General features: G+C 43.8%; 1 protein-coding gene across 1 annotated transcript in view; it reads right to left on the bottom strand.

Annotated features, from left to right (window-relative positions):
• LOC311125109 (myomegalin-like) overlaps positions 1–21282 on the bottom strand; it is a gene marked incomplete at both ends in the record, with an annotated part of 28747 nt that extends 7465 nt beyond the window's left edge. Inside the window, 14 exons of the mRNA XM_084199180.1 lie at positions 2274–2522; positions 4298–4549; positions 5749–6012; positions 6125–6375; positions 11636–11690; positions 11850–11967; positions 12102–12219; positions 15018–15235; positions 17389–17654; positions 18889–19005; positions 19336–19540; positions 20371–20507; positions 20563–20729; positions 21119–21282. Of these exons, the coding sequence (XP_084055306.1) occupies positions 2274–2522; positions 4298–4549; positions 5749–6012; positions 6125–6375; positions 11636–11690; positions 11850–11967; positions 12102–12219; positions 15018–15235; positions 17389–17654; positions 18889–19005; positions 19336–19540; positions 20371–20507; positions 20563–20729; positions 21119–21282 (2581 nt within the window). The remainder of the gene's footprint in view (positions 1–2273; positions 2523–4297; positions 4550–5748; positions 6013–6124; positions 6376–11635; positions 11691–11849; positions 11968–12101; positions 12220–15017; positions 15236–17388; positions 17655–18888; positions 19006–19335; positions 19541–20370; positions 20508–20562; positions 20730–21118) is intronic.
• Positions 21283–21914: the final 632 nt, after the last annotated feature.

Genomic DNA, 21914 nt, shown 5'->3' with positions numbered 1-21914 from the left:
TAATCATCAGGCCCTCAATGAGTTGAATCAGGTATGTTTGTCCGGGGCTACAATGTGTGCTGTTTGGGGTACTCAAGGACTGGAGTTGGGAACCACTGCTGTAGGCCCATGGCTGCATTGGCGTTGCATACCATTATCAGCTGCAAAATGGGTTCACATGGCTGATATCCTGAAAAAATAGTGACAATCAAATAAAACTAATTGGAGTGCTTATGACTGAACAAAAAGGTAATGTTAATTTGAGAATACAGCAGAGAAACACAGACAAATTAGAGACAGATCCCTTCCCCTTTTTATTGCAGGATTGTGATCTGTGATTAATCAACATAGTTCATCTTGAATAATAGTTAACAATTAAAACAAGTTTAAACACTTAACTTCAAAGAATCAACACTATTTCATATAATTTCAAAGTGTACAAGTAAGCTAACTCATACGTAAAGGTTAGATATTTTAGTAACAAGTATGTTATTACTACTAAAGCATCATTTCAGGTGAACAAAAAAAAGTAAATACCAGAGGTGTCCAACCTCACTCCACTGACCCCTGGAACAGAAAAGTGCACACCCAGCAGGGGTGGCCTTCTCCAGTTGTAATAGGTTTATACATTATGTGTGACTTTTAAACTGTATTTTCGTTCACAAAATTTGCCAACATAGGTACACATATAATCCATTGTATACAAGGATGTTCCCTAATTCTCTTGGGAAATTGATTGGGACGTTTTCATCTGCACTCTATCTGAGGACAGAAAACATCACAAAGAAACAGGTTGCATGATACTCAATTAGACAGCCCTGAATATTATGTTGCTATCTCTCTCTGTCCTCAGTTTTTCTCACTAGGGACTGGAACTGGAGAATATTCTCATAATGTTCTCCCACAAAGGTACAGTGCCATGCAAAAGTATTCATCCCCCTTGGCGTTTTTCCTATTTTGTTGCATTTCAACCTGTAATTTAAATGGATTTTTATTTGGATTTCATGTAATGGACATACACAAAATAGTCAAAATTGGTGAAGTGAAATGCAAAAAATAACATGTTTCAAAAAATGCATAAAATAAATAACGGAAAAGTGGTGCGTGCATATGTATTCACCCCCTTTGCTATGAAGTCCCTAAATAATATCTGGTGCAACCAATTACCTTCAGAAGTCACATAAATAGTTAAATAAAGTCCACCTGTGTGCTATCTAAGTGTCACATGATCTGAGTATATATACACCTGTTCTGAAAGGCTCCAGAGTCTGCAACACCACTAAGCAAGGGGCACCACCAAGCAAGCAGCACCATAAAGACCAAGGAGCTCTCCAAACAGATCAGAGACAAAGTTGTGGAGATGTACAGATCAGGGTTGGGTTATAAAAAGATATCCGAAACTTTGAACATCCCACGGAGCACCATTCAATCCATTATTAAAAAATTGAAAGAATATGGCACCACAACAATCTGTGGTATGACTTAAAGATTGCTGTACACCAGCGGAACCCATCCAACTTGAAGGAGCTGGATCAGTTTTGTCTTGAAGAATGGGCAAAAATCTCAGTGGGTAGATGTGCCAAGCTTATAGAGACATACCCCAAGAGACTTGCAGCTGTAATTGCTGCAAAAGTTGACTCTACAAAGTATTTACTTTTGGGGGGGTGAATACCAAGGGGGGTGAATACTTTCGCAAGCCACTGTACCTGCCCTATCCAGAGTAGCCTACTCTCCCTTCTCTGACAGCTGGAACTGCTAGCTAATCCTTTCACCCTCTTCCATCGTTGTTAGCTAGCTAGCTACCTACCTACTGTAGCTACAAATGCATTTAGTTACAACGATAAATACATGAAGATAGCTAGCTAACTAGCTAATATGAAGTTAGCAAGCTGGTGATATTTAATTCACTTAGCTAGCTATACAATATGTAAAGTTAGCTAAATATGGTAGCGAACATTACGTTAGCCTGCACACTAAGTTTATGTAGCAAGCTAGCTAATAGTTGATCATTTTCAAAATATATTTACTTACTTGAATAGGTTCTCCCACGCCCTCGTTTTCTAGGTCCTTAGAAAAAATAAATAATGAGCTATCTTCCCGAAGTTTCCGGTGGTAGCAGAATGCAGCCAGCCATGTGGACGATTGGAGGCATCCAACATACTGACTTTGGTCTTCCAACATGGTGCCTGGTGCGGTTGCTAGGTGATTTGTGATGCAACTGCAAGCCCTCTATAGACAAAATATGAATAAATTGTTAAATGTTGACAGTAGGGTGGACTGGTGAGGTACAGTACCTGAGCTGGCCTGCAGGCGTGCCTGGAGAGCCAGGTTCTCCTCTTTCAGGACTCTGATCTCATTGGACAGCTGGCAGACAGAGTCCAGGCTCTGGATGTAGATGTTGGTGGGTGCTGCGCCGTCGCGGCCGGTGGTGGACAGGCGTTCCTCCAGCTGCTGTCTGAGCCTCTCGTTGGTCCTGATGGACTCCTCCAGGTGCAGACGCAGACACTGCACCTCCCTCAGGTTCTCCTTGATCACGTCCACACCTGGGGGAACACGGGACAGAACATTGTTCAAGTTTATGTTAGCACCGTTGTGTATTTGCAGGTTATACAGTGCATTCGGAAAGTATTCAGACCCCTTGACTTTATCCACATTTTGTTACATTACAGCCTTATTCTAAAATGGATTAAATAAATAAAAATCCTCATCAATCTACACACAATACCCCATAATGACAAAGCGAAAACAGATTTTTAGAATTTTTTAGCAAATTTAGAAAAATAAAAAACAGAAATATCTTATTTACATAAGATCCACCCCCCCCCCCCTCCCCCCAAAAAAAAGTATTAAAAAAAAAGTATTCAGACCCTTTGCTATGAGACTCGAAACTGAGCTCAGGTGCATCCTGTTTTCATTGATCATCATTGAGATGTTTCTACAACTTGATTGGAGTCCACCTGTGTTAAATTCAATTGATTGGACATGATTTGGAAAGGCACCTGTCTATATAAGGTCCCACAGTTGACAGTGCATGTCAGAGCAAAAACCAAGCCATGAGGTCAAAGGAATTATCCATAGAGGCCCGAGACAGGATTGTGTCGATGCACAGATCTGAGGAAGGGTACCAAAAAATGTCTGCAGCATTGAAGTTTGGAACCACCAAGACTCTTCCTAGAGCTGGCCGCCCGGCCAAACTGAGCAATCGGGGGAGAAGGGAGGTGACCAAGAACCCGATGGTCACTCTGACAGAGCTCCAGAGTTCCTCTGTGGAGATGGAAGAACCTTCCAGAAGGACAACCATCTCTGCAGCACTCCACCAATCAGGCCTTTATGGTAGAGTGGCCACTCCTCAATAAAATGCACATGACAGCCTGCTTGGAGTTTGCCAAAAGGTACCTAAAGGACTCAGACCATGAGAAACAAGATTCTCTGGTCTGATGAAACCAAGATTGAACTCTTTGGCCTGAATGCCAAGCGTCACGTCTGGAGGAAACCTGGCACCATCCCTAATGTGAAGGATGGTGGTGGCAACATCATGCTGTAGGGATGTTTTCCAGCAGCAGCGGCAGGGACTGGGAGACTAGTCAGGATCGAGGAAAAGATGAACGGAGCAAAGTACAGAGAGATTCTTGATGAAAACCTGCTCCAGAGCGCTCAGGACCTCAGACAGGACAACAGGACAACGACCCTAAGCACACAGCCAAGACAATGCAGGAGTGGCTTCGGGACAAGCCTCTGAATGTCCTTGAGTGGCCCAGCCAGAGCCCGGACATGAATACGATCGAACATCTTTGGAGAGACCTGAAAATAGCGGTGCAGCGATGCCCCCATCCAACCTGACAGAGCTTGAGAGGATCTGTAGAGAAGAATGGGAGAAACTGCCCAAATACAGCTGTGCCAAGCTTGTAGCGTCATACACACGAAGACTCAAGGCTGTAATCGCTGCCAAAGGTGCTTCAACAAAGTACTGAGTAAAGTGTCTGAATACTTATGTAAATGTGATATTTCCGTTTTTATATTTTTATACATTTGCAAAAATGTCTAAAAACCTGTTTTTGCTTTGTCATTATGGGGAATTGTGTGTAGATTGATAAGGGGAAAAAAACTATTTAATCAATTTTAGAATAAGGCTGTAACATAACAAAATATGAAAAGGTCAAGGGGTCTGAATACTGTATATGAAATGAGATGCTGTAAAATAGTTGAACAGGTATTGATGTTGGTATTGAGTCTAGATAGTGCAAACCATGCTAGTGATGAAAAAAAGTGGAGGGATTTACGAGAGCCCTTTATTGTAATAGAAGGCTCTGGGTCTTACCAGTAAAGCTGTTTCCTGAATAGTATCCTGATGATCCAACCCTGATTGGCTGAACCATGTTCTCCTTATCCCACAATGCACCACTCTCCACCAGGTCTGCGTCCGCCTTCAGGGCGGGGCCTGCGGGTCGGCTGCCTAGCTGGAGTGGGTAAAAGGCATGGTGGGTAATCTGGCTGTAAGGGGAGTGGTCGGGCTGGTGATGGGCGGCTGGTGGGACAGTCGACCGGGCCTTGGCGTGAGGAACCACAAAGCCTGTAACAGAACAGAGAAGTAGTCTGTATTAAGGAGCCACACTCAGGTGCTGTAAAAGAAAAATCATTCTTGTTAGAGGGTATTGCAGCATATCTGGACCAGAAGCAGGTGCTATATCATCAAACTATCTGGACCAAAAGCAGGTGCTGTATCATTGAACTATCTGGACCAAAAGCAGGTGCTGTATCATTGAACTATCTGGACCAGAAGCAGGTGCTGTATCATTGAACTATCTGGACCAGAAGTAGGTGCTGTATCATCGAACTATCTGGACCAGAAGCAGGTGCTGTATCATCGAACTATCTGGACCAGAAGCAGGTGCTGTATCATTGAACTATCTGGACCAGAAGCAGGTGCTGTATCATCGAACTATCTGGACCAGAAGCAGGTGCTGTATCATTGAACTATCTGGACCAGAAGCAGGTGCTGTATCATTGAACTATCTGGACCAGAAGCAGGTGCTGTATCATTGAACTATCTGGACCAGAAGCAGGTGCTGTATCATCGAACTATCAGGACCAGAAGCAGGTGCTGTAGCATTAAACTATCTGGACCAAAAGCAGGTGCTCTAGTCTAGGATCTCTCAATCCCAACATTGACTCTAGTCTAGGATCTCTCAACCCCAACACTGACACTAGTCTAGGATCTCTCAACCCCAACACTGACACTAGTCTAGGATCTCTCAACCCCAACATTGTCTCTAGTCTAGGATCTCTCAACCCCAACATTGACACTAGTCTAGGATCTCTCAACCCCAACATTGTCTCTAGTCTAGGATCTCTCAACCCCAACATTGTCTCTAGTCTAGGATCTCTCAACCCCAACATTGACTCTATTATATGATCTCTCAACCCCAACATTGTCTCTAGCCTAGGATCTCTCAATCCCAACATTGTCTCTAGTCTAGGATCTCTCAACCCCAACATTGATACTAGTCTAGGATCTCACAACCCCAACATTGTCACATCCATACCAAGTCATTACTGTATATACTGTCCCATCCTGATCCACTGCAGGCATGCTATGCTAACTAACACTACTCTATCTAACCAATGCTGTCTCTGTCAGTGTCAAACCAATACATGCTACAGATCACCGTTTCTACTCCATTCTGTTACTCCTCCAATCCACCGTACCAAGGTTGTCCCTCATACAGTAAGAACACCACACAAATGCATGCTGACCCTAACTCTGCTCACTCTCATTCATAGTCATCTGTCTGTGCAGGGTATCCAGCTCCTGTTGCACCGCTTCCATAGAGAAGGTCCTGGTCGGGGGGTCAAAGGTCATACGCTGACCCCAGAGGTCACGGCTAGGGTAAAGCCCGGGGAGGGACTGGGAGGCGGGTAGGGAGTAGGACACAGGACCAGTCTGACTGGCTGACTCCACGGGAGTGGAGTATAGCATGTTGGGACAGCTGCTGGAGGACTTAAGACAGGATGGAGGGAGGGAGGGGTGGAGGTCTGGAAAAAGAGTGGAGAAAGGGGTGAGAGGAGTTTGGAAAAAGGATGGAGGGAGAGACAGGTGTAAGGTATGTGTCTATGAATAGCACATGTATTTAAACGGCTAATATACCTGTGCTTCCTGGGCCATGTCCCGCCCCCTGTCCCTTTTCTTCCTGAGCGTATTCGCTGGCAGTGTCCACATCTGAGCACAGCTCCAGGTCCTCATTGGTCCGGCACTCGTCCGACACAAAGGAGGTCCTGTCTGATTGGTCGGTGGTCTCTGAGAGTGCATGGCTACTGGAGGGGGTGTCTAGACGCTGCTGGAGTTTGGTGTGGAGCGACTCAATGATCTTATCCTTCTGCTGGAGCTCCTTACTCAGCCTAGAGAGAGAAAGAGAGATTGGTTATCTCATCCTATGCTACAGATTTTTACTCATTTTCTACAAGACGTACACTTACAGACAGACGCAACCACACACACAGACATAGGCCACCAGAAAACAGGCTGCAAACAAGTGAAAGTCACTAAGATCCACCACAGAGCTCAAATACCGCAATCAAGTTGTATGACCATTATCTTGGCTATTGCATCCCCCTTACATTTCCAGTTTCCTCTGTAGGAACTCCCGCTCTCTCGCCATCAGTTTCAGTAGGGGGGCAGGCTCTCTCCCAGCACGACCCCCACATACAGAGAAAGACCACAGAGAGTCCCTGTACAGGGGACTGCTTTTAGAGAGCATGGACTTCCATAGTGGAGCCATAGATCTGACAGTCAAATAGTCAAATTAGTCTTTAAAAAATTGACTGATTAGTCCTAGAAGTAGTCACACAAATAGTCCTAAAATAGTCATAGGAGTAGTGTTAGAAATAGTAATATCAGTCTAAAAGAATAGTCCTAGAAAAATACAGATTTGTTCTAGAAATTCTAGAAATATTCCTAGAAATAGTCCTGGAAATATTCTGATTAGTCCTAGAAATCGTCTCATAAGTCCTCGAAATATCCTAGAAATCCGCCTTCAGGTATAATATAGCGTAAGATCCCAGGGTGTTTTCCTTATTCCAGTGTCTTCCTTTTTTGTCTTCTCTTTACACTCTCTGTGAGAGAATGGCTTACCGAGCCACATCCAGAATGGTGTGTGTCTCACGTAGTCTCACTGAGCCTCTTAAGGAGGGCCTGAGGGACACCTGTGGTTCACCCAGGTCCACTCTACAGCCTGGCCTGGGATTTAGATTACCAGTTAATCTTCTTTGTGCTCCTTGAAAGCTTCATCAGCTAACTTTGCGTGACAAGCTTTTAGACACATAGCCGGTGGGTGAATCCTTCTGGGTAAAGTCTACTGGGGGTCTTGTGACTTCTGGGATCAACAATGTGACTTCTGGGATCAACAATGTGACTTCTGGGATCAACAAATTGAAGTCTGGGATCAACAATGGGACTTCTGGGATCAACAATTTGAAGTCTGGGATCAACAATGTGACTTTTGGGATCAACAATGTGACTTCTGGGATCAACAATGTGACTTCTGGTATCAACAATGTGACATCTGGGATCAACAATTTGAAGTCTGGGATCAACAATGTGACTTCTGGTATCAACAATGTGACTTCTGGGATCAAAAATTTGAAGTCTGGGATCAACAATGTGACTTCTGGGATTAACAATGTGACTTCTGGGATCAACAATGTGACTTCTGGGATTAACAATGTGACTTCTGGGATCAACAATGTGACTTCTGGGATTAACAATGTGACTTCTGGGATCAACAATGTGACTTCTGGGATTAACAATGTGACTTCTGGGATCAACAATGTGACTTCTGGGATCAACAATGTGACTTCTGGGATCAACAATGTGACTTCTGGGATCAACAATGTGACTTCTGGGATCAACAATGTGACTTCTGGGATCAACAATGTGACTTCTGGGATCAACAATGTGACTTCTGGTATCAACAATGTGACTTCTGGGATCAACAATTTGAAGTCTGGGATCAACAATGTGACTTCTGGGATTAACAATGTGACTTCTGGGATCAACAATGTGACTTCTGGGATTAACAATGTGACTTCTGGGATCAACAATGTGACTTCTGGGATCAACAATGTGACTTCTGGGATCAACAATGTGACTTCTGGGATCAACAATGTGACTTCTGGGATCAACAATGTGACTTCTGGGATCAACAATGTGACTTCTAGGATCAACAATGTGACTTCTGGGATCAACAATGTGACTTCTGGGATCAACAATGTGACTTCTGGGATCAACAATGTGACTTCTGGGATCAACAATGTGACTTCTGGGATCAACAATGTGACTTCTGGGATCAACAATGTGACTTCTGGGATCAACAATGTGACTTCTGGGATCAACAATGTGACTTCTGGGATCAACAATGGGACTTCTGGGATCAACAATGGGACTTCTGGGATCAACAATGGGACTTCTGGGATCAACAATGTGACTTCTGGGATCAACAATGTGACTTCTGGGATTAACAATGGGACTTCTGGGATTAACAATGTGACTTCTGGGATTAACAATGGGACTTCTGGGATCAACAATGTGACTTCTGGGATCAACAATGTGACTTCTGGGATCAACAATGTGACTTCTGGGATCAACAATGTGACTTCTGGGATCAACAATGTGACTTCTGGGATCAACAATGTGACTTCTGGGATCAACAATGTGACTTCTGGGATCAACAATGTGACTTCTGGGATTAACAATGTGACTTCTGGGATTAACAATGTGACTTCTGGGATCAACAATGTGACTTCTGGGATCAACAATGTGACTTCTGGGATTAACAATGTGACTTCTGGGATTAACAATGTGACTTCTGGGATCAACAATGTGACTTCTGGGATCAACAATGTGACTTCTGGGATCAACAATGTGACTTCTGGGATCAACAATGTGACTTCTGGGATCAACAATGTGACTTCTGGGATCAACAATGGGACTTCTGGGATCAACAATGGGACTTCTGGGATCAACAATGGGACTTCTGGGATCAACAATGGGACTTCTGGGATCAACAATGGGACTTCTGGGATCAACAATGCCATATCATTGTATAAAAGAAAAACAGACTGGCTCACTCCCATGCTAGTTATAAACATGTTCTTCTCATTAAACATAATCTCTAAGCACATTGTAGGTAGATTGAAAATCTGTATCTATAGTACTAAATTAACTTCTTGAAAATACACAACCCATGGAAGTGAACCATGGGAAAACAGAGGAAACCTTAATGTTCCTATAACATAAGCAAGATTATTCACATGATAAATGTATGTAAAATGCATATTTAACAAAATAGCTGTAAAAACAAAAATGTACTTTCGTCCTCTGAAGACAGACATAAAAAAAATATATGATTATTCATGTGAGCATGTGACTTGTAATGACTAAGCATGTGCAGGTGAAACACACATGTCTGGCAGAGGCTCTGACTGTTGACCTCTACCCCTGCCATAGGCTCTGAATGTTGACCTCTACCCCTGCCAGAGGCTCTGACTGTTGACCTCTACCCCTGCCAGAGGCTCTGACTGTTGACCTCTACCCCTGCCAGAGGCTCTGACTGTTGACCTCTACCCCTGCCAGAGGCTCTGACTGTTGACCCCTACCCCTGCCAGAGGCTCTGACTAATGACCTCTACCCCTGGCAGAGGCTCTGACTGTTGACCCCTACCCCTGCCAGAGGCTCTGACTAATGACCTCTACCCCTGCCAGAGGCTCTGACTGTTGACCCCTACCCCTGCCAGAGGCTCTGACTAATGACCTCTACCCCTGCCAGAGGCTCTGACTGTTGACCCCTACCCCTGCCAGAGGCTCTGACTAATGACCTCTACCCCTGGCAGAGGCTCTGACTGTTGACCTCTACCCCTGGCAGAGGCTCTGACTGTTGACCTCTACCCCTGGCAGAGGCTCTGACTAATGACCTCTACCCCTGGCAGAGGCTCTGACTAATGATCTCTACCCCTGGCAGAGGCTCTGACTGTTGACCTCTACCCCTGCCAGAGGCTCTGACTAATGATCTCTACCCCTGCCAGAGGCTCTGACTAATGACCTCTACCCCTGGCAGAGGCTCTGACTGTTGACCTCTACCCCTGGCAGAGGCTCTGACTGTTGACCTCTACCCCTGGCAGAGGCTCTGACTAATGACCTCTACCCCTGGCAGAGGCTCTGACTAATGATCTCTACCCCTGGCAGAGGCTCTGACTGTTGACCTCTACCCCTGCCAGAGGCTCTGACTAATGATCTCTACCCCTGGCAGAGGCTCTGACTGTTGACCTCTACCCCTGCCAGAGGCTCTGACTAATGATCTCTACCCCTGGCAGAGGTACAACAGGTAGGTCACCTAATACACACACAAACAAACACACACACACGTTTGTTTTACTATCCTTGTGGGGACCAAACAATTGATTCCCACTCAAAATCCTATTTTCTCTAACCCCTAATGCAAAACCTAACCTTTAAAATCTCAGACACACCGGTAGTATTGTCAAACGTTTGCCTGCCGACAGTACTTAGCACCTCTGAACAGTGTCGGCAGTCAATCTCTTTTGTGTTCACACAGCAAAGACCTTGGAAGTCGTCTGCCACTCAACCAGAAGGTGGCAGTAGCATTGTTTGGCAATGCATATCCGTGAGTATTGCTTATGGTCTAGATTCCAAGCTATCTGTGCTAATGTTGCTATTTTGTAGAAAGCCCTTGTTGATACTAACCAGATGGCCACAGCTAGATAACTACCTAGTAAGATGACGAAGAAACAATTTAATTCACTCTCCATAATCCCATACTGCTAGTGCCAGTCCAATGTTTAGCTAGCTAACGTTGACATATTCGCTAGCTAGCACAACATAGCTAGCTAACTAGCTAAGGACACTGCACTAACTTGGCAGCTAACACAGGTAGCTGTTTCAACTAGCTAATCCATTGTGATTTCATTTTAATGTCAATACTAGCTACAGTGATTAGCTAGCTTGGAGGAAGTATTTATTGTTGTGTGCATTGCATCTGTGCACTTAGCTAGCAACCATCCCATAGCCTACATTGCATATGAAGTGTGACTGGCTCATCTGTGGATGTACAGAGAAAATGCCCTCTTTTTCATATTTTTTTTGTTGGCTCCCCCATGTGGGGGTCGTGCTCTCTGAGTGGCTCAAGTTCAAGTTGTTGGCCACTGACGAGTATTGCGATTCTACAAGTAGAATCGGTAGGTTCGTTGCTACCGGTTCAGCACGCAGCAGGTACCACTTTTGTTTTAGCACACTTTTGTTCACAGGCCTCCCACTGTGATAAGTTCCAATCGGCAGGCTATCGGCAGTGAGATTCTTGGTGTGTTTCATCCCTAACCCTAACCTTAACCCTAACCCTAACCTTAGCCCCAAATCCTAGACCTAACCATAACTCCTAACCCCTAACCCTAATTCTAAACATAACCCTAAACCTAACCCCTAAGCCTAAAATAGCCTTTTGTCCTTGTGGGGAAAATGGCCCCACTTTTCCTTGTTTTACTATCTGTTCCCGTGGACTTATGGGTCCCACAAGGATACTAAAACCAAAACACACACAAGGGAAAACCTTTTTTCAGATGGTTACACATCATTAGGACATAAACCCCACCGTAAAGCAAGCAGCTCATGGCCCATCTTATCGTCATGGAGCTCAGCACGGTCACCTGAGGAGAGAAAAGGAGGGGTAATGGAGAGTAAAGGGAGGAGAGAGAGTGAGATAGAAGGACAGAAGATCAGGGAATGTGTGTGTGTCTGTCTGTGTGTGCATGTGCATGTGTGTGTCTGTCTGTGCGTACGTTTGTGTGTGTGTTCTCCACACTCACGTCCACTGATCTTGGTGCCCATTCGTTGTGCCAGGGCAATGCTCTGTGCCAGCTGCTCTCTGAAGCTCTGTCCCATGTAGTAGTCGATGTCGTTGGCACGCAGCAGCTCCTCAAAGCCCTGGCCAATCAATTACATTCAGCTGATAGTTCAATAAAACATAATTTAAATCAATAAAATACATTTGATTCAATCACTGTCAAAAAGTGGTGGATAATGTCCTAATCTTTGGAGAGATCGTCAGAGTGTCACACCTTGGTGGTGTCTCCCAGGTGCTGTGTGAGTATGTGACAGACACCACGGCCCTCCCTCATCCTCTGACGCAGGTGGGACAGCTCCCTGGCCTGAGCCTGGATCAGGGTGTTGTACTTCCTGTGCAGAGATGGAGGAAGGGGAGGGGTCAGGACGTGAAAGACCAAGAACACCATCTTCATCATCAGCATTATAGTTGTTATCGGTCATCGTCATAGTCATTATCGTTGTTATCAGTCATTGTCATAGTCATTATCGTTGTTGTCAGTCATTGTCATAGTCATTATCGTTGTTATCAGTCATAGTCATTACCGTTGTTATCTGTCATTGCCATAGTCATTATCGTAGTAATCAGTCGTCACCATAGTCATTATCGTTGTGATCAGTCATAGTCATTATCGTTGTTATCGGTCATCGGCGTAGTCATTATCGTTGTTATCAGTCATCGTCGTAGTCGTTATCGTAGTAACCAGTCGTCATCATAGTCAGTATTGTTGTTAACGGTCATTGTCATTATCATTGTTATCGGTCATCGTCATAGTCATTACCGTTGTTATCAGACATCGTCAGTCATTATCGTTGTTATCAGTCATCTTCGTAGTCATTATCGTTGTTGTCAGTCATCGTCACAGTCATTATCCTTGTTGACAGTCGTTGTCATTATCATTGCTGTCAGTCATTGTCATAGTCATTATCGTTGTTATCAGCCATTGCATAGTTATTATTGTTGTTATCAGTCATCGTCATAGTTATTACCGTTGTTATCAGTCATTGTCATAGTCATTATCATAGTAATCGGTCATTGTCGTAGTCATTATCATTGTTTTCAGTCATAGTCGTTATCATAGTAATCGGTCATCATCGTAGTCATTACCGTTGTTGTCGGTCATCGTCATAGTCATTATCGTAGTAATCAGTCATAGTTGTAGTCATTATCGTTGTTGTCAGTCATCGTTGTAGTCATTATCGTTGTTGTCGGTCATCGTCATAGCCATTATCATAGTAGTCAGTCACCGTCATAGTCATTACCATTGTTATCAGTCATCATCGTAATTATTATCGTAATAGCCAGTCATCATCATAGTCATTATCGTTGTTATCAGTCATAGTCTTTATCGTTGTTGTTGGTCATCGGCATAGTCATTATCGTTGTTGTCAGTCATAGTCATTACCGATGTTATCAGCCATCGGCATAGTCATTATCATTGTTATCAGCCATTATTATCATAATAATAATATAATAATATGCCATTTAGCAGACGCTTTTGTCCAAAGTGACTTACAGTCATGTGTGCATAAATTTTTACGTATCAGAATTATCATTGTTGTCAATCAACATCATAGTCATTATCATTGTTATCAGTCATCATCGTAGTCATTATCGTTGTTTTCAGTAATAGTCATTATCGTTGTTATCAGTCATCGCCATAGCATTAACATTGTCATCAGTCATTGGCATAGTCATTATCGTAGGTATCAGTCATTATTATCTTCAACATTATCATTATCGGTCATCGTCGTAGTCATTATCATAGTTATCGGTCATCATAATAGTCATTATCTTTGCTGTCAGTCATCATCGTGGTCATCATTGTTATCAGTCATTCATAGCCATTATCATTGCTATCAGTCATCGTCATAGTCATTACCATTGTTATCAGTCATAGTAATTATCATTGTTATCAGTCATTGTCATAGTCATTATCACTGTTATCAGTCATAGTCGTAGTCATTACCGTTGTTATCAGTAATCATCAGTCATTATCGTAGCTGTCAGTCATCATCATAGTCATTATCGTTGTTATCAGTCATCGTCGCTATCATTGTTATCGGCCATAGTCATTATCGTGGTAATCGGTCATCATCATAGTCTTTACCGTTATCAGTCATCGTCATAGTCATTATCGTAGTAGTCAGTCATCATCATAGCCATTATCATTGTTATCAGTCACCATCATAGTCATTATCATTTTTATTGGTCATCATCATAGTCATTATCGTTGTTATCGGTCATCATCATAGTCATTATCATTGTTTTCAGTCATAGTCATTATCGTTGTTATCATTCATCGCCATAGATATTACCATTGTCATCAGTCATTGGCATAGTCATTATCATTGTTATCAGTCATTTATCATCGACATTATCATAGTTATCAGTCATAATCATAGTCATTACCATTGTTATCAGTCATAATCGTAGTCATTATCATAGTTATCAGTCATCATCATATTCATTATAAATGCTGTCAGTCATCATCATAGTCATTATCATCATATCAGTCATCGTCATAGTCATTCCCATTGTTATCAGTCATAGTCATAGTCATTATCATTGTTATCAGTCATTGTCATAGTCATTATTGTTGTTATCGGCCATCGTCATAGTCATTACCTCTGTAATCAGTCATCATCATAGTCATTATCATAAGTATCTGTCATCATCATAGTCATTATCATTGTTATTGGTCATTAGCATCGTCATTATCATTGTTATCGGTCATCGTCATAGTCATTGTTATCAATCATCACCATAGCCATTATCATTGTTATCAATCATTATCGTAGTCGTTATCGTTGTTATCGCTCATCACCACAGTCGTTATCATTGTTGTCGGTCATTATCACAGTCATTATCGTTGTTATCGGCCATCATCATAGCCATTTTCATTGTTATCAGTCATTTCCATAGTTATTATCGTTGTTATCGGTAATCACCATAGTCATTATCATTGTTATCAGTCATTATTACCATCATCGTAATCATAGTTATCAGTCATCATCATAGTCATTATCATAGTTATCAGTCATCATCATAGTCATTATCATAGGTATCAGTCATCATCATAGTCATTATCATAGGTATCAGTCATCATCATAGTCATTATCATCATTATTTCCTCTCTTTCTCCACTCACCCGGGCCAGGTAGCACACTTCCCCTCCTCTACCACCCCTCCTTTCCCCTCCAGCCTGGAGCTCTTGAGTTGGGCCTCCAGTGAGGCCACTCGGGACACCAGCTCTCGCAGCTCCCGGCTGGGCTTGGGTTCCATGCGAGGCCCCAGGCTGTCGGACATCCAACCCTCATCGTCCTCTACACCGCTGGGGGCCGGGGAGGCCTCAAACGCCCAGTTCACCTGATGGACAGGAGAGAGGAGGGGACTGTAAATAGTCAGGGAAAATATCATAGTAGCACATAATCCAACAAGCGCACAAGCACTAAAGTCATCAGTCAATCTATTGATCAATCAACTGATCAATCAATTATCTATCAATCAATCAATCAATCAATCAATCAATCAGACCTTGTATGTACAGTACCAATCAAAAGTTGGACACACCTACTCATTCAAGGGTTGTTCTTTATTTTTACTATTTTCTACATTGTAGAATAATAGTGAAGACATCAAAACTATGAAATAACACATGGAATCATGTAGTAACCAAAAAAGTGTTAAACAAATCAAAATATATTTTATATTTGAGATTCTTCAAAGTAGCCACCCTTTGCCTTGATGACATCTTTGCACACTCTTGGCATTCTCTCAACCAGCTTCATGAGGAATGCTTTTCCAACAGCCTTGAAGGAGTTCCCACATATGCTGAGCACTTGTTGGCTGCTTTTCCTTTACTCTGCCGTCCGACTCATCCCAAACCATCTCAATTGGGTTGAGGTCGGGTGATTTTGGAGCCAGGTCATCTGATGCAGCACTTCATCACTCTCCTTCCTCAAATAGCCCTTACAAAGCCTGGAGGTGTGCTTTGGGTCATTGTCCTGTTGAAAAACAAATGATAGTCCCACTAAGCGCAAAGCAGATGGGATGGCGTATCGCTGCAGAATGCTGTGGTAGCCATGCTGGTTAAGTGTGCCTTGAATTCTAAATAAATTACAGACAGTGTCACCAGCAAAGCACCCCCACACCATCACACCTCCTCCAGTCTTCAAGGTGGGAACAACACATGCGGAGATCATCCGTTCACCTACTCTGCGTCTCACAAAGACACAACGGTTGGTACCAAAAATCTCAAATTTGGACTCATCAGACCAAAGGACAGATTTCCACCGGTCTAATGTCCATTGCTCGTGTTTCTTGGCCCAAGCAAGTCTCTTCTTCTTATTGGTGTCCTTTAGTAGTAGTTTCTTTGCAGCAATATGACCATGATTCACGCAGTCTCCTCTGAACAGTTGATGTTGAGATGTGTCTGTTACTTGAACTCTGTGAAGCATTTATTTGGGCTGCAATCTAAGGTGCAGTTAACGCTAACGAACTTATCCTCTGCAGCAGAGGTAACTCTGGGTCTTCCTTTCCTGTGGCGGTCCTCATGAGAGCAACTTTCATCATAGAGCGTGATGGTTTTTGCGACTGCACTTAAAGAAACTTTAAAAGTTCTTAAAGTAATGATGGACTGTTGTTTCTCTTTGCTTATTTGAGCTGTTCTTGCCATAATATGGACTTGGTCATTTACCAAATAGGGCTATCTTCTGTATACCACCCCTACCTTGTCACAACACAACTGATTGGCTCAAATGCATTAAGAAGGAAATAAATTCCACAAATTAACTTTTAAGAAGGCACACCTGTTAATTGAAATGCATTCCAGGTGACTACTTCATGAAGCTGGTTGAGAGAATGCCAAGAGTGTGCAAAGCTGTCATCAAGGCAAAGGGTGGCTACTTTGACGAATCTCACATATAAAATATATTTTGATTTGTTTAACACTTTTTTGGTTACTACATGATTATATATGTGTTATTTCATAGTTTTGATGTCTTCACTATTATTCTACAATGTAGAAAATAGTAAAAATAAAGAAAAACCCTTGAATGAGTAGGTGTGTCCAAACTTTTGACTGGTCGTGTATATGACGTTGTCACGACTTCCTCCGAAGCTGCCTCCTCTCCTTGTTCGGGCAGGCTTCAGCGTTCGTCGTCACCGGCCTTCTAGCCACTGCCGCTCCTCATCTCATCATTCCATTTGTTTTGTCTTGTTTATTACACACACCTGGTTCATATCCCCTCATTAGTACCTGTATAAGTATTCCCTCTGCCCCCAATGTCTTTGTGTGTGATTGTTTATTGTGGAGGAGAGAGAAGATCGGTGGAGCTCTGTGTATTCTGTATCGCCGGGAATATTCGCTGTGTGCCTTGTATTTTCCAGTGCGCCTGTTTTGCGCACTGGAGTGTTTTTACGCAATACTGCGTAACTCTGTGGTTCAGAATAAATCCTGTTATTCTGTGATTTACCCTCCTGCGCCTGACTCCTTCAAAATCACCTCATCACAGACGTACCTTGCGTGGGGTGCGTTCCAGACTGGATGCGTAGTCACTGGTGGTGGATAGTGAGCGCACACGTAGCTGCAACCCACGAATCACCTTGTGGCAGCGGGTCAGCTGAGAACGCAGGTCCAGGACCAATTGCTGTAGGGATCCTGCCCCTGGCTCCTCCCCTTCATCATAAGCTCCGCCCACACTCCCATCGCCATGGAACCAAACCCCAGCACACTCGTAGTCCTGCCGGTGGCTCAGTGATGTACACATCTCCAGATCATCAAACTCTAGGGGAGGAGAGATACAGGAAGAGGTTAGTAAGCTGTATAGATCATCACACCGGACACAGATAAGCTAAAGTGACAGGTGAGGTGGGGATGAGAGGTGATGCAGGTACTGTATGGTGAGATGTTAGGTACAGTAGATGTCGCAAGTGACCAAGTGAAATAGAAACAGTGAGAGGTGACACTCTCAGAGAGGTGTAACGTGAGGGAGGCAACAGGAGTGAGATAGGAGTGAGAGATAAGATGCATGCAGAGCAGAATTAGGCCGATACCCGCTAATGATCAAAATCCAGAAAAGAGACGTTAAATTCTACAACCACCTAAAAGGAAGCGATTCGCAAACCTTCCATAAGAAAGCCATCACCTACAGAGAGATGAACCTGGAAAAGAGTCCCCTAAGCAAGCTGGTCCCTGGGCTCTGTTCACAAATAGACCCCACAGAGCACCAGGACAACAACAACACAGTTAGACCCAACCGAATCATGAGAAAACAAAAAGAGAATTACTTGACACATTGGAAAGAATTTACAAAAAAAATGAGCAAACTAGAATGCTATTTGGCCCTAAACAGAGAGTAGACAGTGGCAGAATACCTGACCACTGTGACTGACCCAAACTTAAGGAAAGCTTTGACTATGTACAGACTCAGTGAGCATAGCCTTGCTATTGAGAAAGGCCGCCGTAGGCAGACCTGGCTCTCAAGAGAAGACAGGCTATGTGCACACTGCCCACAAAATGAGGTGGAAACTGAGCTGCACTTCCTAACCTCCTGCCAAATGTATGACCATATTAGAGACACATATTTCCCTCAGATTACACAGACCCACAAAGAATTTGAAAACAAACCCAATTTTGATAAACTCCCATATCTACTGGATGAAATACCACAGTGTGCCATCACAGCAGCAAGATTTGTGATCTGTTGCCACAAGAAAAGGGCAACCAGTGAAGAACAAACACCATTGTAAATACAACCCATATTTATGTTTATTTATCTTCCCTTTTGTACCTTAACTATTTGCACATAATATGACATTTGTAATGTCTTTATTATTTTGGAACTTCTGTGAGTGTAATGCTTACTGTTACATTTTTTATTGTTTATTTAACTTTTGTTTATTATCTACTTCACTTGCTTTGGCAATGTTAACATACGTTTCCCATGCCAATAAAGCCCCTCAATCAAACAAAATGTCATTGAAAAGATGTGAGACAGGGAAAGGCCCAGCTAAGTTACCTGGGCTGCTGGCGTCCTCTCTCTCTGCCTCATTCTCACTACGACCACACGTCTCATAGCCCAGGTCCTGCAGGTCCACCTGGACCTGCTTACTGTCCTGCTCGACTGATGTCTCCGCTGAGAGTGAGAGAGAAGCTTGCATCATCACTGGTGTGTGTGTGTGTGTGAGTTCTGTGTATCTGTGTGTGTGTGTTCTGTGTATCTCTGTGTGTGTGTGTGTGTGTTCTGTGTATCTGTGTGTGTGTGTTCTGTGTATCTCTGTGTGTGTGTGTGTGTGTGTTCTGTGTATCTGTATGTGTGTGTGTGTGTTCTGTGTATCTGTGTGTGTGTGTGTTCTGTGTATCTGTATGTGTGTGTATGTGTGTGTTCTGTGTGTGTGTGTTCTGTGTATCTGTATGTGTGTATGTGTGTATTTATGTATGTTTCAGCATATGTAAGATGACTCACTGAGTAGTTCCCTGTAGTCTTTGAGTTGTTCAGCCTGTGCATGTACTGTGGCCTCAGACACCATGAGTCTCTCCTGCAACTCTCTGCTCTCCTGTCTGCTCAGCGCCAAATCAGAACGCAGACGCACCGCCTGCTCACGGAGACCCGCCTCCACATGCTGCCAGAACCCGCCCACATCGCCGGTGACATCATCAGACTCAGCCTCCTATAGGGCACAAGACAAGGAAAATAAAGTTAATCTCATTCGCTTTTACATGACTAGTAAAGACCATTATGGTTGAACTGTTGTTATATCACTAGCTAAAATAAAGATCACGGAAGCAGCAAACGGAGATGGGACACCTTTCTTTTCATTATGGAAACAAAGCATTGACGTATAGAGCAGAAAGAAGAAGCCTGAGTGTAACTCTGTGTCCCATTTCCTAAAACCATTGCAGCAGTAACACAGAACACTCCTTTCCTCTGCTCTCTTTGGCCTGAAACCCAGGAGCAGCAGCTGCCCAGAGGCAGTCATAATGCTTATATAAACTATCAGCCCTACATAGACTGCTCTAGCTATACCAACACAGAGATATGAGGAGAGAGGGGGAGATAAATAGACAGAGAGAGAGAGAGGGAGGGAGAGAGCAAGAGGAGAGAGAGAGAGAGAGAGAGAGAGACAGAGAGAGAGAGAGAGAGAGAGAGAGAGAGAGAGAGAGAGAGAGAGAGAGAGAGAGAGAGAGAAGAGAGAGAGAGAGAGAGAGAGAGAGAGAGAGAGAGAGAGAGAGAGAGAGAGAGAGAGAGAGAGAGAGAGAGAGAGAGAGAGAGAGAGAGAGAGAGAGAGAGAGAGAGAGAGAGAGAGAGAGAGAGAGAGAGAGAGAGAGAGAGAGAGAGAGAGAGAGAGAGAGACGAGAGCGAGAGAGAGAGAGAGAGAGAGAGAGAGAGAGAGAGAGAGAGAGAGATAGAAAGAGATTAAACTTGAGAAAGACACAGAGAGCGAGAGGTTTCACTATTTCGGGCAAAAGACTGGTTTAGGGTAGAGGAGTGTATGTGTACCTTCTCTGTATGGTTTGGCTGGTGGTAGAGGAGAGTCCCCAGGTCTAGGGAGTGAGGTCTGGTATACTGTCTGTTCCCCCTCCCCTCTCTCATCCTCACTGCTGGGGGGTCATGCTTTCCCTGGGTGGGTACCACTGCTGGTTGTGCCTCCTCCTCTTCCTCCTCCTCCTCCTCTCTTCCTCCCTCCTCTACCTCCTCCTTCCTCCTCCTCCTCCTCCTCCTCCTCCTCCTCCTCCTCCTCCTCCTGTCCCCATCCTTGGCACATGTCTGTTGAATCCTCCAGAGTTCCTAGACCCTCTAACCCCCGTTGGGTCTGTTTCAGGACCTCATTCTCTTGTTGTAGCCTCTGCAGTGTTCTCCTGCAAGAAATACACAGCAGAGGATTAACAACCACATCCACAACCACAGCAACCACATCCACAACCACAACAACCACAACCACAACCACATCCACAACCACAACATCCACATCCACAACCACCACAACCACAACTACCACCACCACCACAAAAACAACCACAACAACAACCACCACCACCACCTCAACCACCACAACAACAACCACAACAACAACCACCACCACAACAACAACGGCTGCAATGACAATCAGACTGTGAGCCTTTGACTGCGCTTCTTGCAGGTAGATGTTGTACATGATCTTGGCTAGGGCTACAGTATAGACAATGTAATGTGTACCACAGGGAGACACTGAGATAAGTAGGTGAGTGGGTACTGCATCGGTACATACCTCATCTGGGCTAGGGAGGAGCAGCCGGTGGTCTCCAGCTGTGTTCTCATCTCCTCCACTTCTTCTTCTAGTGCCCTCTTCTGTTCAGCCAGATGCTGCCCCTCGGCCCCCTGGGACAGTGCTCCTCCAGACAGCACCCCCTGCCCACAGGCCACCGCAGAGTTCTGGACACAAAATAAAAGAAACCAGAGGGTGAAAGAGAGAGGGGAAGACGGGTAATAAGAGGGGGAAATTAGTGTCAGTAATTAGTCAATAATAATTGGTCAAGCCTAAGAACAGAACTACAGTGACATTATTTAAAAAATACGACATAACATGAAAAAGATTACTTAAAACAACTCCAACATTGTCAGGCTGGGTACAGGTCTGCGTCTGCTTAAGCCAACTGCTTCGTTATGGTCTTATTTGGCAAGGGAACAATGCAGCGTTGTTGAATACAGAAACAATCTGGTACCCAGGCTACAGATGTAGGATCTTAATTTGTTCACCCTGTTGCAGAATAACTATCCTGCAATGCAGAAGTGTATTTGAGGTTTAAAAAGACTTCTGAAGTTTGTAATTTCCACTTTGACATTTCAAACCTGATTTTCCCCTCACAATTTTTTTCCAACCCCTACAAAATGTCCATTAATCACAATCCACATAATAATTCACATGTCCTGTTGCTGTAGGATTATTTTCCTGCTGTAGCAAACTGGCTCAAATTAAGATCCTACATCTGTAGAATATTGTCAACATGAGCTATAATGAACGCAATGACTGTATATGGGATGAGAGGCCACAAGACTGGTGTAGA

The sequence above is a fragment of the Coregonus lavaretus genome, assembly GCF_964263955.1.
Source record: "Coregonus lavaretus genome assembly, contig: HAP1_SCAFFOLD_5125, whole genome shotgun sequence".
NCBI classification, from domain to species: Eukaryota; Metazoa; Chordata; class Actinopteri; order Salmoniformes; family Salmonidae; genus Coregonus; species Coregonus lavaretus.
This window is presented reverse-complemented; position numbering and strand designations above follow the sequence as displayed.